Here is a 13,912-nt window from a genome sequence, read left to right on the forward strand (position 1 = left end):
GGGAGATGAGGAGAGCATGGGGGCGCCTGGTTTAAAAGTTAGTTACATTACAACTTTGCTGAAGTGACAAGGAAAGGGACTTCCTGCCGAGGGCAGTTTCCTGCAAAGACCTGCTTACACTGTCTCCTGAAGATGTGTTTTTTAAGTCTTCTTGTGCCTTTGAATTTTTTTGTTGAATACTGGACATGATGTAGTGTGAAAAGGAGCTGAGGTAAATAGGCCTTAGTGTGAGGTTTTATGTTTATCTGACTGGCCTTAGGCTGTGTTGACTATTTGTTGTAGCTGTCAGGGGTAAAATATCCTCAGATGTCCTTGCTTTTGTCTCCCATGTCACCTTTGGGGTACTGTAGAGACTTGTAAATAAGTTCTGAAACATACTGTTCTTTCCGTGTGTCCCACTGTGATGAAACAGGAGTCTTCTTGGTGTAGTGGCATGTTGTGGGTGGAGAGGAAATGTTCTGTCGTCCCATGATTTGGTCTCAGTATTTTAATGAGCATGTTTCCCTGGGCTGTGACCTTCTGTGGTATGATAAGAAAAATGTTTGGTCTTTGTCCACAGTTCTTATCAAAGATCTCCTAAGGCCCTTGGACTTTCTGAGTGATGAGAGCATCTTATGTTGTAATGAGGCAACTGCTTCCAGGCCCTTAAGATGGCTTTAGGGTATGGGTTGGTCACCAGGAAGGCCAAGCTTTGATTAGAGGCTTAGAATGTTCAGCCCCGTTCCCAACCTCTGGGGAGGAAAGAGGGACTGGAGACTGAGTTATTCACCAATGGTCGACATGAGGAAACTTCATCGAAACCTCTAAACCTCGGGATTCAGAGAAATCTCAGTTGGTGAACACATCACCATGCTGGGAGGCTGTCATGCCAGGAGAGGGCATGGAAGCTCCCTAGCCCCCGACCACCACTTTGCCCGGTGCACCCTTTCCATTTGGCTGTTCCTGACTTGTATCTTTTACAGTAAACTGGTAATAATAAGCAGTGCTTTTCTTCATTCTGATAGCTGTTCTAGCCAATTAACGAAGATGAGGTATTGTCCAGGGAACCTCTGAATTTGTAGTGGGCCATGCAGAAATGTGTATAACCTGCCCGCTGCCCTGTTTGCAGCTGGCATCTGACATGGGGGCAGTCTTACAGGATTGAACCTGTAAACTGTGGAGTCTGATGTTAACTCTGGTTAGTTTGTGTTAGACTTGAATTGAATTGCAGGACACCCAGTTGGTGCTGGAGAGTTGGCATAGTTTTGGAAAACATACCAAGTATTTGCTGAGAGGTCAGGCAGAAAGGCTAGAGGGGACTCAAGTTGCCTATTTCCCACCCCTCATGTCATTTAGGCACTGGTGGAATCCCAGTTGGTTAGCCTCTAATGAAGCACATTCTTTTGAGGACAGGACTTGTTAAGAAGAGTGGAATATTGTGGGCATATTTCAGAATGGCTATTTTTAAGTCTCTCTGCAATTTTGGAGACAGCACTTTGCCCTGTGACCTCAGTTCTTTGATAGATCTAAGAAGAGTCATTGATTTTTTCAGTTTGTTTGCTTTTTACAAAAAGTTTGTTGAGGATGGGACTGTTACCTTTTAAGCTCCTTATCTGCCAGATCAGAGGTCTCTGACTCCATCTTGTAATGTTTGACTGCTGATATGTTGGGAAAACTCAGTATTTTTCCTGAGTAGAGAAAACCCAGTTCTTCCTGCCTGTGTTTCTCTTTTACTTTTACCCAGAACACTTCACTCCTGACACTTTTGGTCACCAAATATGTGAGGGCTTTCCCCCCACAATAAGTAAATTCTCTGTGACACCAGTGGGGTGTCCTACAACTTAACTGAATCCTAACACTGTCTGCCTGGCGACAGCATCAGATTACACAGGTTAAGGGCTAAGTCCCACAAGGCAGCCACTCCCGCCCCCCAACTTCAGATGCCAGTCACAAGGAGTAGGTCCCCAGGTTATTCACAACTTCTGTCTGACTTGGCTACAAATCAGGGGTTCCCACAACCCCCTCCTTGGGTTCTGTTTGCTAGAGCGGCTCACAGAACTCAGAGAAACACTTAACTTACATTTCCCAGTTTATTTCCCAGTTTATTAAAGGATATGATAAAGGATACAAGTGAAGAGCCAGATGAAGTGATACAAAGGGTGAGGTCTGGGAGGGTCCGTGTGAAGTTGGGGTGCATCACCCTCCCCCATGTGGATGTCCTCACCAACCTGGAAGCTCTCCGAACCCCATACCCTTGGGATACCCTTGGGATTTTACGGAGGTTTCCTCACGTAGGCGTGATTGATTATTAACTTCATTTCCAGGCCCTATTCCTTCTCTGGAGGATGGGGTGTTGGGCTGAAAATTCCAAGCTCCTGGTCATGGCTTGCTCTTTCTGGTGACCAGCCCTCACCCAGCAGCTATCCAGGAGCCCAGCCAGAGTCGCTTCAGCGGAACAAGAGATGCTCCTAGTGCTCTTATCCCTTAGGAATTTACAAGCTTTTAGGATCTGGGTGCCAGGAACCAGGGGCAGAGGCCAGTGTATGTATTTTCCATTATTTGACAGTTGACAGCTTTAAAGTCTTACCCCTCCTTCTTCCCTTTGTGCCCCACATCTGTACAAGGTGATAAGAAAGGCTGTGTGTGAACCTCCACCTTAGCCCACCCCCTAACCTCAGTTTAAAAAACCCAGGCCAGGCTCCCTTCCTTGTTCTCAATCCATTTCCCACGTGCTTGAGAGGCCCACCTGCTCTCCCCAGAGACCTCAGTTACAGAAGTAATTAACCCTTTCATATATTCTTGGTAGGTGTGTGTTAGTCTCCACTACTCAACCAACACTTGGGGGGGTTGGTCGAGGTTCCACCTGTCTCCGAAGGTTATAGAAAAGGTAACATGGTATATACATTGCAATACACTACACTTATTTGCTCTATTGATAAATCCTCCAGATCTTTTCATAGCAATACCCTTTGTTTTTAAAAACTGCATATGATGATGCATTTATGGAACCCATTCTTTCTCAACAGACACTTGGCTTCTTACTGATTTTTCTGCCAAAACCGCGACTGAAAACTCAGATTGCCACGTTATAGGACAAACTAACATACACAAATTGTTTGTTTCCAAACTTAATTACTGCTTGAAATTTTTTTTAAAGGATTTTTATTTTTATTTAAAAATTTTATTTATTTATTTATTTTTGGCTGTGTTGGGTCTTCGTTTCTGTGCGAGGGCTTTCTCTAGTTGCGGCAAGCGGGGGCCACTCTTCATCGCGGTGCGCGGGCCTTTCACTGTCGCGGCCTCTCTTGTTGCAAGGCACAGGCTCCAGACGTGCAGGCTCAGTAGTTGTGGCTCACGGGCCCAGTTGCTCCGCGGCATGTGGGATCTTCCCAGACCAGGGCTCGAACCCGTGTCCCCTGCATTGGCAGGCAGATTCTCAACCACTGTGCCACCAGGGAAGCCCTGCTTGAAATTTTTATCAGCAAATATATTCAGAAAAGAATATACAAAATGTTTTGTGGCAAGATTTAGTGATAATTGAAACATCTTTGGAATCTTCATGAAGATTCATAAATGGCCTGTGGGCAATGGTGAGAGTGTCCTGACGTTCCCATCCCTCACTCATCTCGGCCCTGCCCCATTCATGACGGTGGTTGTGATTCTTTGTTTATCCTTCATACCGTCGCCATTTTTCACTCAGCAGTGGTCTTTCAGTTTCGCCTCCTTTGACCTTTCAACAAACAAGTATTAAAGGAATTACACTGAAAAGGTTTGCCGGTGGTTTCTCTTTCTCAGTGTTTCACACATGCTAGTGTCTGAGGCTTCAGGGCTGGTCTAGGACTGCGGGGTTCATCCTCCCACCAGAGCCAAGTGCCCCTGAGGCCGGCGGGCTTTTAAAGTACCAAATGAGTGGGGGTAGGTAGGGATGGATGGGCGTCTCTCAAAGGAAATGGTCAAAGATAAAAGTGGAGCCAGACTCATTTCATATGGTGAGGTCACTTTTAAGTCTCCGTGTCTGTGAAGAAGTGTCACAGTTCCGTGAGGGCCTCGCGGCCTTATGGTTCAGTGCAGTGTCCGTGGAGGGGACAGTTCTGGCCCACTGCCAGGACAAGGTCGGCGCAAAGACGAGAACTCCAGCCTCCTGTCACTCAGGCGCGGTGGGCGGGGCCTTGCGAACTGTCCAATCAGGGGAGTCGCTGGTTACGTACGTGTGGGCGCCAGTGGGCGACGCTCCAGTGACGCTCGTGGGTGGCGTGGACTGCTCGCTCATTCCCATTTGCTCCCGCCGCGCAGCACATCCCCTCTCGGTGCCCTTAAAGGGCTCCGGTGGCTCCGCGGCATCCTCTGTCGCTGAGACCTGCACTTGCCGCGGTAGTCGTGGGGTGGACGACAGGGAAGCCGAGAAACCGAAAAATGGTGAGTTGGGGAGCCTGGTGTTGGGAGACGGGGGCGGAGGGACCGGTTGGAACTGGCTGTGGTGGGACCCAGGCCCCCCAGCGATCAACTCCGGACCTGCGGACCGGAGTTCACAGCCGGCGCGGCAGGCAGCGTGGGGGCTCGGCCGGCAGTCGGCACCCAGGGCGGCCTCTCCGCTCACTGCTGCGGCCGTGTCTACTCCAGATTGTGTGGTGTCCACGGGGAGGGTGATCAGAGGACAATCGTGACTCAGTATCCGGGGCTCCTGCGTTGGAGGAGCTGTGGTCTTTGGGGTCCCCCGTCCCTCCTTTCTCCCCGGGGTGGGGGGACTCTTTTCCCCATCACTTTCCCAAATTTTGAGAAACAGGGTCACAAATCCACGACCCTGTTCTTGCACCCTTGCTCTTCCCAGGGCAGGCAATAAATGCCTAGATTTCCAGATCTTTCCCTACGTTCCCAAACGCCATCTTCCCCTCTCCAGTTCATAGCTTCATTATTAACTATTTGTCTTCCGCGGTGCATTTCAGGCTACGCAGTATTTTAATTGTATCATTTCTCCACAGAGCCATGAATGGCTCTTTTTAAAGATTCATTTTTTTGTCCATGTAAATTTTCCATGAGAAAAAATCAGAGACTAACCACCTGGAACTACATTGTATAAGTCTTGTGCTTCCCCCCCGGACCTTTCCTGGGCACAGACATCCTGTTTGAGCCCTGTGGGTGGAAGTTCCTCTTTGGAGCTTTTTATCATAGTTCCAGGTCAGCCTTGCCCCTCCCTGAGTTTGTGACTTTATTCACTTTAAGTCTCGGTTTTTGATAACTGTAAATGTATTTAATCAATAGATCTTGAAAGAGAGTATAAAATATTTCCAAAGGGGAAGAAAGAGGTGAATTTCAGAAAAAATAAAGTATTCCATTATACCATTCTGTTAGTTAAAATTTTTCTTTTTTTTGGTCTCATGAGTGACTGCATGTAACATTCGAGATCTGTTTTTTTCTTTTTTTCAATTATGATTATTTCCAAACAGTTCCTTGCCATGGAAATAATAATTAACTGACATTTATTTTCTGAAAGGAATAGACATTTGTGTGTTTTGTTCTTGAACTAGAAAAATGCCTTACCATTTTCTTCCTTTCTTTACACATATATTCTGGTTTAGAGTGGTTGTGCTGGATTATTCAAACACTGGGTGTGTGTCATTGAAAATATCAGTGGTGTCCAAGGCAACAACAGTGGGGCACCGAGACCTGTGGTCAGTATTTCTAAGCTAAGGCCCCCTTAAGCCTTCAAAGGGAAGTACTCAGAGGACCAGCTGTTCTTGCTGGGGAGGCTCCCCCTGCAAGTGTCCTACCTGCTTGCACCCACTGTGGAAGGAGTCTTTATAGTAAGAGAAGATACAGATCCCTGGAAAGCTGGGGATGCACCTGTGATGGTGGGTGGGGGATGGGGAGTGATGCCCTTTCTGAAGCTATAACTGTGATTTTCTTGGTGCCTATTTTGAGATACAGGTTTGAGTTGCATCTGCAGTGTAGGTGCACTCGGAGTAATATGAGTACATTGAGAAAGTCTGTGAAGGTCAGGTGTTCTGTCTCCTGGACAAGAGTTTATGAATTTCGGAGTACATTTCAGTTAGAACTTTAAATTGAATCTGGCCAAGAGTTTTCTCACTTGTAAGAATTGAAGCCTGAGAAGGGAGCATTTGCATTATGTTGGAGGCTCCAGAGTTTATTTCTATGGCTGCTCAGGTATCCTTACCCTCCATCACCAGGGACTGACACACTCTAGGGGTTGTATCCCCACAGGGGGAGTCTGGACCTCTGGAAATCTGGGTTTTCTTCTGAACTGTAGGGAAACAGGTTGCTTATCTCACTGATTGAAATATTTGCATTTCTTTCCTTGTATATGTTTATATATTGAATATTGCAGCTCTTAACTCTAGTTTCCCTTAATAGTTTGTGATATAATTTACTGTGTGAGTGTATAATATTTATAGGTCTCAGGCTTTAAATGTATGTTGATTGAGAGACATAGTGGGAGTACGGCCAGGAATTCTGGAACCAAACAGAGTATTTGTTCCTTTTAGGCAAGAGATTCTCAAGATATGAGATGGGTGTATTTGAGTTCTCAGATGGTTTTTACATTTGTAAGTCAGTTTTTGTATGTGCATGTCCTTAGAGAGCTTTGAAATTTTAAGTGCTATAATACTGAAGCAAATGAATTCCTTTAATTGATATGAGGAAAACTATTCAAAACTTACCTAAGTCACTGAAAATCCTAGTATATTTAATGGATTAGACCCAAATTCCTAGTGCATTACACATTACTTATTTCTGAAGTAACCCCCAGAGTGAGATATAAGGAGAAACTATGATGCCTCTCTTGTAATTTTAGTTAGAACGAGATATGAAACTTTTCATTTTTTATGCTTTAAACTTTTGTAAGTGTTAATGTTTAAAGGAGTAAATCTTAGAATGGTTTCCGCCATAGAAAAGTAAAAAATAAGTTTAAAATTAAAAAATTAAAAGCAAGCTAATTAAAAGTAAAGGCTGTTAAATAGAAAAATATGGTTTATGCAGATTACTCAGTTAATCTTAAGTAATCATGCGAAGGTTAGGAAAAGGCTGTTAAGATAAGAAGGTCTAAAGTAGACTCACTCCAGAACACCCTGACCCCTCAAGTGCTCTTGGTTCAGCCACCCCCAAATAAACAGTATTGATCATTTCTTGAGCATCTTGATTTGGTGTTTCTTTATCAAAAAGGAAGCAATTTCATCTCTGAGTCTCCAGTGATGAGTTGCTCTTCCCTTCCTGGTGCAGGAAGAGGAGCACCTTCACAAAGGAAAGTGTATGCTCTGCTTTTAGGCAGATTATGGCAGGGCAGAGAATTCATCCTGCATCTGCTGATTCTCAGTTAGTCCACTTCAGTTCAAAATCATTCTTATGCCAAAGTGGCATATTTTGGGATGGCATATCTTAATCCCCTTCAGTAGGAAATCTGAATTCAGATGTGACTTAAGTATAAAATACACACTAGATTTTGAAGACTTAGTATAAAGAAAAAAAGAATGTAAAATATCTCATTAATTTTTTATATTGATTACTGGCTGAAATGAATATTTGTAATATTTTTTTATATACAGGGCTAAATGAAATGTATTATTAAGTTAAAAAAAAAAAAAAAAAAAGGAAGCAATTGCAAATGCATATTTTTCTTTCTTTCTTTCTTTTTTTGGCCACACCACACGGCTTGTGGGATCTTAGCACCCCGACAGGGATTGAACCTGTGCCCCCCTGCAGTGGAAGCAGGAAGTCTTAACCTCTGGACTGCCAGGGAAGTCCCCAGACTCCGCATTTTTTGATGTTTGCTCACAGTTAAAGCCTCACCAATCTGTTAAATAACAAGAATTCAACTAAATAAATGTTAAAGGTCTTATTGGCTTTATTAAGTGATTGGTGGTGAATTGGACAGCATCGCATCTAGCAAGTAGAGAGGTGTCCAAGATGGAAGGCTTAGATGGGCAGAAGGGGGAAGGGGGAAGGAAAGAGTGGATTATCTCATCTTTCTTTGAGGGACAGAAAAAAACCTATGCGGGGACTTCCCTGGTGGTCCAGTGGTTAAGACTCAGTGCTCCCAATGAAGTGGCCCCAGGCTCGACCCCTGGTCAGGGAACTAGATCCCACATGCCACAACTAAGAGTTCACATGCCGCAACGAAGATCCGGCGTGCTGCAACTAAGACCCAGAGCAGCCAAATAAATATTTTTTTTTATAAAAAAGGAAAAACCTATGTGGCAGATTACCTCGTTGGTGTTGACCAGAAAATTCCAGATTGGTTAAGATGACATTCCTGGGGGAGGTCATATTTGCAGTTAGGTATTAAGTCTTTGGTGACATGGGCTTAGCACAAATGACTCCATTTGGGGCCTACTGTTTCTTTTTAACACCTCCCTCTTCCCCTTGTGCCCTGACCTGGACAAGCTGATGAGAAGTCTGGGTGGCCTCCCTTCTAGAGGTGGCAGGGGGTTCCAGCCACACAGGCTCCTGCCCTTGGGCAAGAATATTTGCCTCGGTCCCACCTTCCACCCACAGTGAACACCCAGGCCAGGATCCTCTTCTTGGTTTGTGAAGCCATTTCAGAGCTGCTTGAGAGGCCAGGCCTGCTCTCCCCCGAGACCTCTCTTCTATGAGTCGTAACCCTTACCCTCTTGGTGGGTGTGTACTACACCGGTGACAGCCTCAGCCGCACCTCTGCAGGTGACCATAGCAGCTGGCCCTGTGAGCAGCATGGCCAGGCATGATCACCACCCGTGGGTCTGTCTTCTCCTGCTCTGACTCGCTCACCTGCTCTGCTGTCTGATGGCGGCCGGCGCTGTGGGCTGCTGGGTGCTGGGGAGCTCGAGCTGTGAGCTGTGCTGCCCTGTGTTGCATTGTTGACCATGCCAGGACTCAGTTCTGTGTTCAGCCGACCAGAATTGTCAGTTTTAAGAACTCCTAGGCATTTGGGAGCAGCAGTATGGGATTGGAGCTCTCCTTAAATTAGTCTTGGGTCAGTGTGTTTGCTGGGATTTATCTGCGTGTTAGAGTGAAGCTGTGCTAGTGCCTGGGTTGGACCCAACATGTAAGGCACAGGTGGGAAAGAGAGACGATAGCCTGTGTAAGAGCTGGGCTAGTTGGGTGGTAGTTCCTGACAGAGCAGTTACTGGAGAGAAAAGAGAGCGGGAAAGGCAGTCATTAGATGGTGGCTGAGTCCCCACTCGTAATTCCAGAGAGTTCCCCAGGACCCTTGAGTTCTGCTGCTGCCTTTATTGCAACAGAGATCCTGACCTTCAGGGTTACAGGGGACAACACCATGGCACCCATGTGGCACAACCAAGGGATTCCTTCAAACCTGATTTAAGCCCAAGTTCCTTATACTTTATAAAGCGGCCAGATATCATAGAGGAGGCCTCTGACCCTGATAGCACTGATGTGTGAGGCTCTCCAGAAGTAGAGTTTATAAATACCAGAGGATACCCCTTCCCCCGAAGTATTCAATATATCCAGTGACCAAAAAAAAGCAAAAGGGGGGGGACAAGAGGGAGAGGACAAATGAAAAAAATAATGAAACAAAGGTCCACAATTTGACCCAATTGGAAATCCAAAATATACAGAAAGAATTTACACAACGAAAAAGATGAAAGGGCACTACTTGGCTTTGGTGCCTCAACAACATAGTTTATGAAGTAATTTTGCCGTCTGCTGTGCTGCACTAGTTCTCAAACTTTCATGCAAATAATAAATACTAGGGCTCAAATTACAGTTATACCTGGGATCCCACTAAATTTAAGCAAGGTATCCCTGATAAATTTAGGGGAGTTACTAGATATCATATAGAAGACTAATAGGTGTATTTCACCTTAACTTTGAGAACTGTGGTCTTACCTAAATTCCCCATGGTCTTATCACCGACTGTCCTAAAATATCCACACCCAGCAAGGAAGGTCTGATCCAGTGAAATTTTAATTTAGTCTTTGCCACTTTCAAATTATATTGATAAATGAGACCTCACTTACCTTACCCCCCTAGTTAAATATGGCCCAGTGTAAATTAAACAGGGTTTTGAAGGATTGAAAAACACTGTACAAACCTGTTCAGTGAGGAAGTGATTAACCCCCTGTGCTTCTCCTTTTAATAGCCTTATTTGGTCTCTTCTCAACCCTGGAAAAAATGAATGCCACCTCACACTGGATTACGGCAACCTTGAGGCTGTGATTTCACCAAATAAGCCCCAATTCCGAGCCCCCAACATTATGGAAATTACTGGCTCCACCCACTCAGCAACGTAAATATCCTGCTCCCACAGATTTGGCTAAGTCTGTTCTGTTCAGTGTCTATTTCAGCAGCTTCTCAGCTGCAGTTGGCCTTCACCTCGAAGGGGCATGGTACACCTTTACCTGGCTACCCTCAGGGAACCTCAGCACCACTGTGAGCACACACAGTCTCTGCAGGCAGGATCTGAACTGTAGCCATCTTGCTCCAGAAGCACAGGTGTGACATTACACCAATGACATCCTCTTTCTGAGGACATCAGAACATAAAAATATTGACAAAAAGAGCTCCTAAACAGTAGACAGGTCATTGCTGGTATATGATGTGAGGTTCCTGGCACCTAGCTTAAATTCCTAACAATTATTTGGTAACCTGGGGCCCACTCTCCCTGACACAGTGAAGAAATAACTTGTCCCTCTCAGCACCCACAACCTTGTCTAGATTCTTCTGGTGTTCTGGAGGCATCTGATCCCTTGTTTACGAATTTTACTTGAGCCTATTTATACTATTACTTGTAAATTGGCCCACCTTGAATATTCCCCCTACAAAAAAACAAAAAGGCTCTGGACTCAGGTCAAAATGCCAGACAACAGGCACTTCCCTTAGTGTCATCAGACACTGATTCACAGTAGAGGGTTCAGTGACCTCGTCTTCTGCCTCTGGAGTTGCCATCAGTAACTGCCCTAGGCTCCACACTATATGCCATTCGAGCTGCAGTTATCCCTTCTGACAGAGCTGTGCTAAAAATAGATAGCCCTGAGCATGTGACCCTTCACCCAGATTCCCACTATGATTTGGGACCTGTGAACAGCACCCCAAGAGCTCAGCTCAGCTATGGAGACCCCCTTCAGGCAAGATACAGCTAAACCTGGGCCCCCTGCCATAACCTACTTGCGGGAGGGGTGGCCTCCCCTCTCTTCAGTCCCTTTCTGAAGAAGGTCACCCCCTTCCCAGACCCCTAGGCTCCTTGGGGAGCTCCTTAGGATTCTCTGAGTGAAAAGCAATGGGAGTTTCAGACATTAGAGACAGCATCACCACGATCATACATGATCCAGCTCAGGCAGAGTTGCTGCTTTTCATCCCTTATTTGGGACATCCTGATGAAGGATGGGACTCAAGAGTGCACAACTGACCAAACATCAGGCTGTCATCTTAGCACTGACCAGCAATTGGCTTCATCAGCATGTGTTTATAGACCCCTGGATGACTGTCTTAAGAGTTGCCCCTTGGTGGTAAAAGAATTCTGAGAATCTCTTGCCTAACAGATACCCACGATGTAAATCAAGGTAGGGAATTCCCTGGTGGTCCAGTGGTTAGGACTCTGTGCTTCCACTGCAGAGGGCACCGGTTCAATCCCTGGTCGGGGAACTAAGATCCCACATGCCGAGCAGCCACACACACACAAATTAAGGTAACACTCATCTGTCCATGTCGGAGTTGCAGGTGCTGCTAATAGTAACCAGGGCACTCATTTCACTTCTCAGAATATCCAGTGCTGCGCTGTGGAACACAGCATTCAGTGTAGTTTAACCCTCTCTTATAAGTCTCAGAGTCCAGGCCTCATAAGAGCACCAAAATGGCTCACTGAAATAACTTCAGATCAGTTGACTGAAAGATGACCTCTTTCAGCCATCAGTCATCTGAGATGAATATTAAGGCATCTGACTTCATCTTTTTTTTTTCCCTAATAACACTTTACCTTTCTCTATAGCAGTTTTAGGTTTATAGAAAACCTGATTACAAAGTACAGAGTTCCCACTTAACCCCCCTGCCTTCATATCATATAGTTTGCCCTGTATTTTTTTTTTGGCCGTGCCACAGGGCATGCGGGATCTTAGTTTCCCCACCAGGGATCGGACCCGCGCCCCCTGCAGTGGAAGCAGGGAGTCCTAACCACTGGACCCCCAGGGAGGTCCCTGCCCTATTTTTTGTATCTAGTATTGCTGTGGTACATTTGTTACATTTGATGAACCAATACTGATGCATTAAAGTCTGCAATTTACAATAGCGTTGACTCTTATGTTAGACAGTCTGTGGGCTTTGGCAACATAAAATGAGTTGTGTCCATCATTTCTGTATCATGTATTCTACTTTCATGCTCTAAAAGGCCCCTGTGCTCCACCTATTCATTCATTCCTCCCTCCCACCCGAAATCCCTGGCAGCTTTAGGTCTTACTCATAGTTTTTTCCTTTCGAGAACTATGGTTAGAATAATACAGTGTATAGCCTTGTCACATTGGCTGCTTTCACTTAGCAATATGATTTAAGGTTTCTCCATGTCTTTTTGGCTTGATACCTCATGTCCTTTTAACCTTGAAAAATATGTCATTGTATTGATGTTCCAGTGATTATTTTTCCATTCACCTGTTGAAGGATATCTTGTTTACCTCTAAGTCTTGGCAATCACGAGTAAAGCTTTTATAAAAATTCATGCACAGGTTTTTTTTATGAACATAAGTTTTCAACTAATGTGGCAAAATACAAAGAAGCCTGATTGTTGGATTGTATAGTTAAGAATAGGTTTAGTATTTTAAGAAACTGCCTGTTTTCCAAAGTAGACATACCGTTTTCCATTCTCACCAGCATTGAGAATGGAACAGGGTTCCTGTTGCTCTACATTGTCTCTGTCCTTTGGTGTTCGTTCTCAATTTTTTGAATTTTAGTATTCTAATAAGTATCTAGTAATAATCTCATTCTTCTTTTATTTGCAATCCTAATGACATATGATGTGGAGCGTCTTTTCTTATGCTTATTTACCATCCATGTGTCTTATTTGGTGAGGTGTGTGTTCTGATATTTTGTCCATTTTTAATAGTGTTGCCTGTCTTATTGTTGAGTTTTGAGTTCTTTGGATATTTCAAATAGCAGTCGTTTATCAGATAAGTGCTTTGCAGAGATTTTCTCCCAGTCTGTGGCTTATTTTCAGTCTCTTAACCCTGTCTTTCATAGAGCAAGTTGTCATTTTAATGAAGTCAATTTACTAATATTTTTCTTTCATCAATCCTACTTTTGGTGTGTTGAATCAAAAAATTCATCACCAAACCCAAGGTCATATAGATTTTCTCCTGTTACCTTTTTTCCTTCAATATTTTAAAAACTTGAAGTATAGTTGATTTACAGTGTTGTGTCAATTTCTGCTATACAGCAAAGTGATTCAGCTGTACACATATATACATTTTTAATACTCTTTTCCATTATGGTTGATCATGGGATATTGAATATAGTTCTTCGTGCTGTACAGTAGGACCTTGTTCATCCATTCTATGTATAAAAGCTTCCATCTGCTAACCCCAGCCTCCCACTCCATCCCTCCCCCACCCCCTCCCCCTTGGCAGCCGCCAGTCTGTTCTCTATGTCCATGATTCTGTTTCTGTTTCATAGATAGGTTCACTTTCTCCTGTGTTATCTTCTAGGAGTTCTGTAGTTTTGCGTTTTACATAAGATCTGTGGTCCATTTGGGGTTAATTTTTGCAAAAGGTGTAGGATCTGTGTCTAGACGTTCTTTTGTTCAACGTGGATATCTAGTTTTTCTGGCACTATTTGTTGAAAAGACTGTCATTTTTTCATTAAATTGCCTTTGATCCTTTGTCAAAGATGAATTGACTATATTTCTTTGGATCTATAGGAAATCATTGACTTTGTATGTTAACTATCCTTCAGTCTTACTGTACTCTCTTATTAGTTCAGGGGTTTTCTTTGTTGTTGTTGA

At 44.4% G+C, this 13,912-nt stretch overlaps 1 protein-coding gene across 3 annotated transcripts in view; it reads left to right on the top strand.

The window, feature by feature from the left end:
• The window catches only part of LOC132362973 (zinc finger protein 791-like), a 48,991-nt gene that overhangs the window by 16,541 nt on the left and 18,538 nt on the right, over nucleotides 1-13,912 (top strand). Inside the window, exon 1 of one of the 3 annotated variants that reach the window (XM_059918215.1) lies at nucleotides 4,240-4,395. The exons of the other annotated variants lie outside the window; for them this stretch is intronic. Within the exon in view, the coding sequence (XP_059774198.1) occupies nucleotides 4,393-4,395 (3 nt within the window). The 5' untranslated portion in view covers nucleotides 4,240-4,392. Of the gene's footprint in view, nucleotides 1-4,239; nucleotides 4,396-13,912 lie in introns of those variants that run through there. 3 annotated transcript variants of the gene reach the window in all.

The sequence above is a fragment of the Balaenoptera ricei genome, chromosome 3 (genome assembly GCF_028023285.1).
Source record: "Balaenoptera ricei isolate mBalRic1 chromosome 3, mBalRic1.hap2, whole genome shotgun sequence".
In the NCBI taxonomy this organism is placed as follows: Eukaryota; Metazoa; Chordata; class Mammalia; order Artiodactyla; family Balaenopteridae; genus Balaenoptera; species Balaenoptera ricei.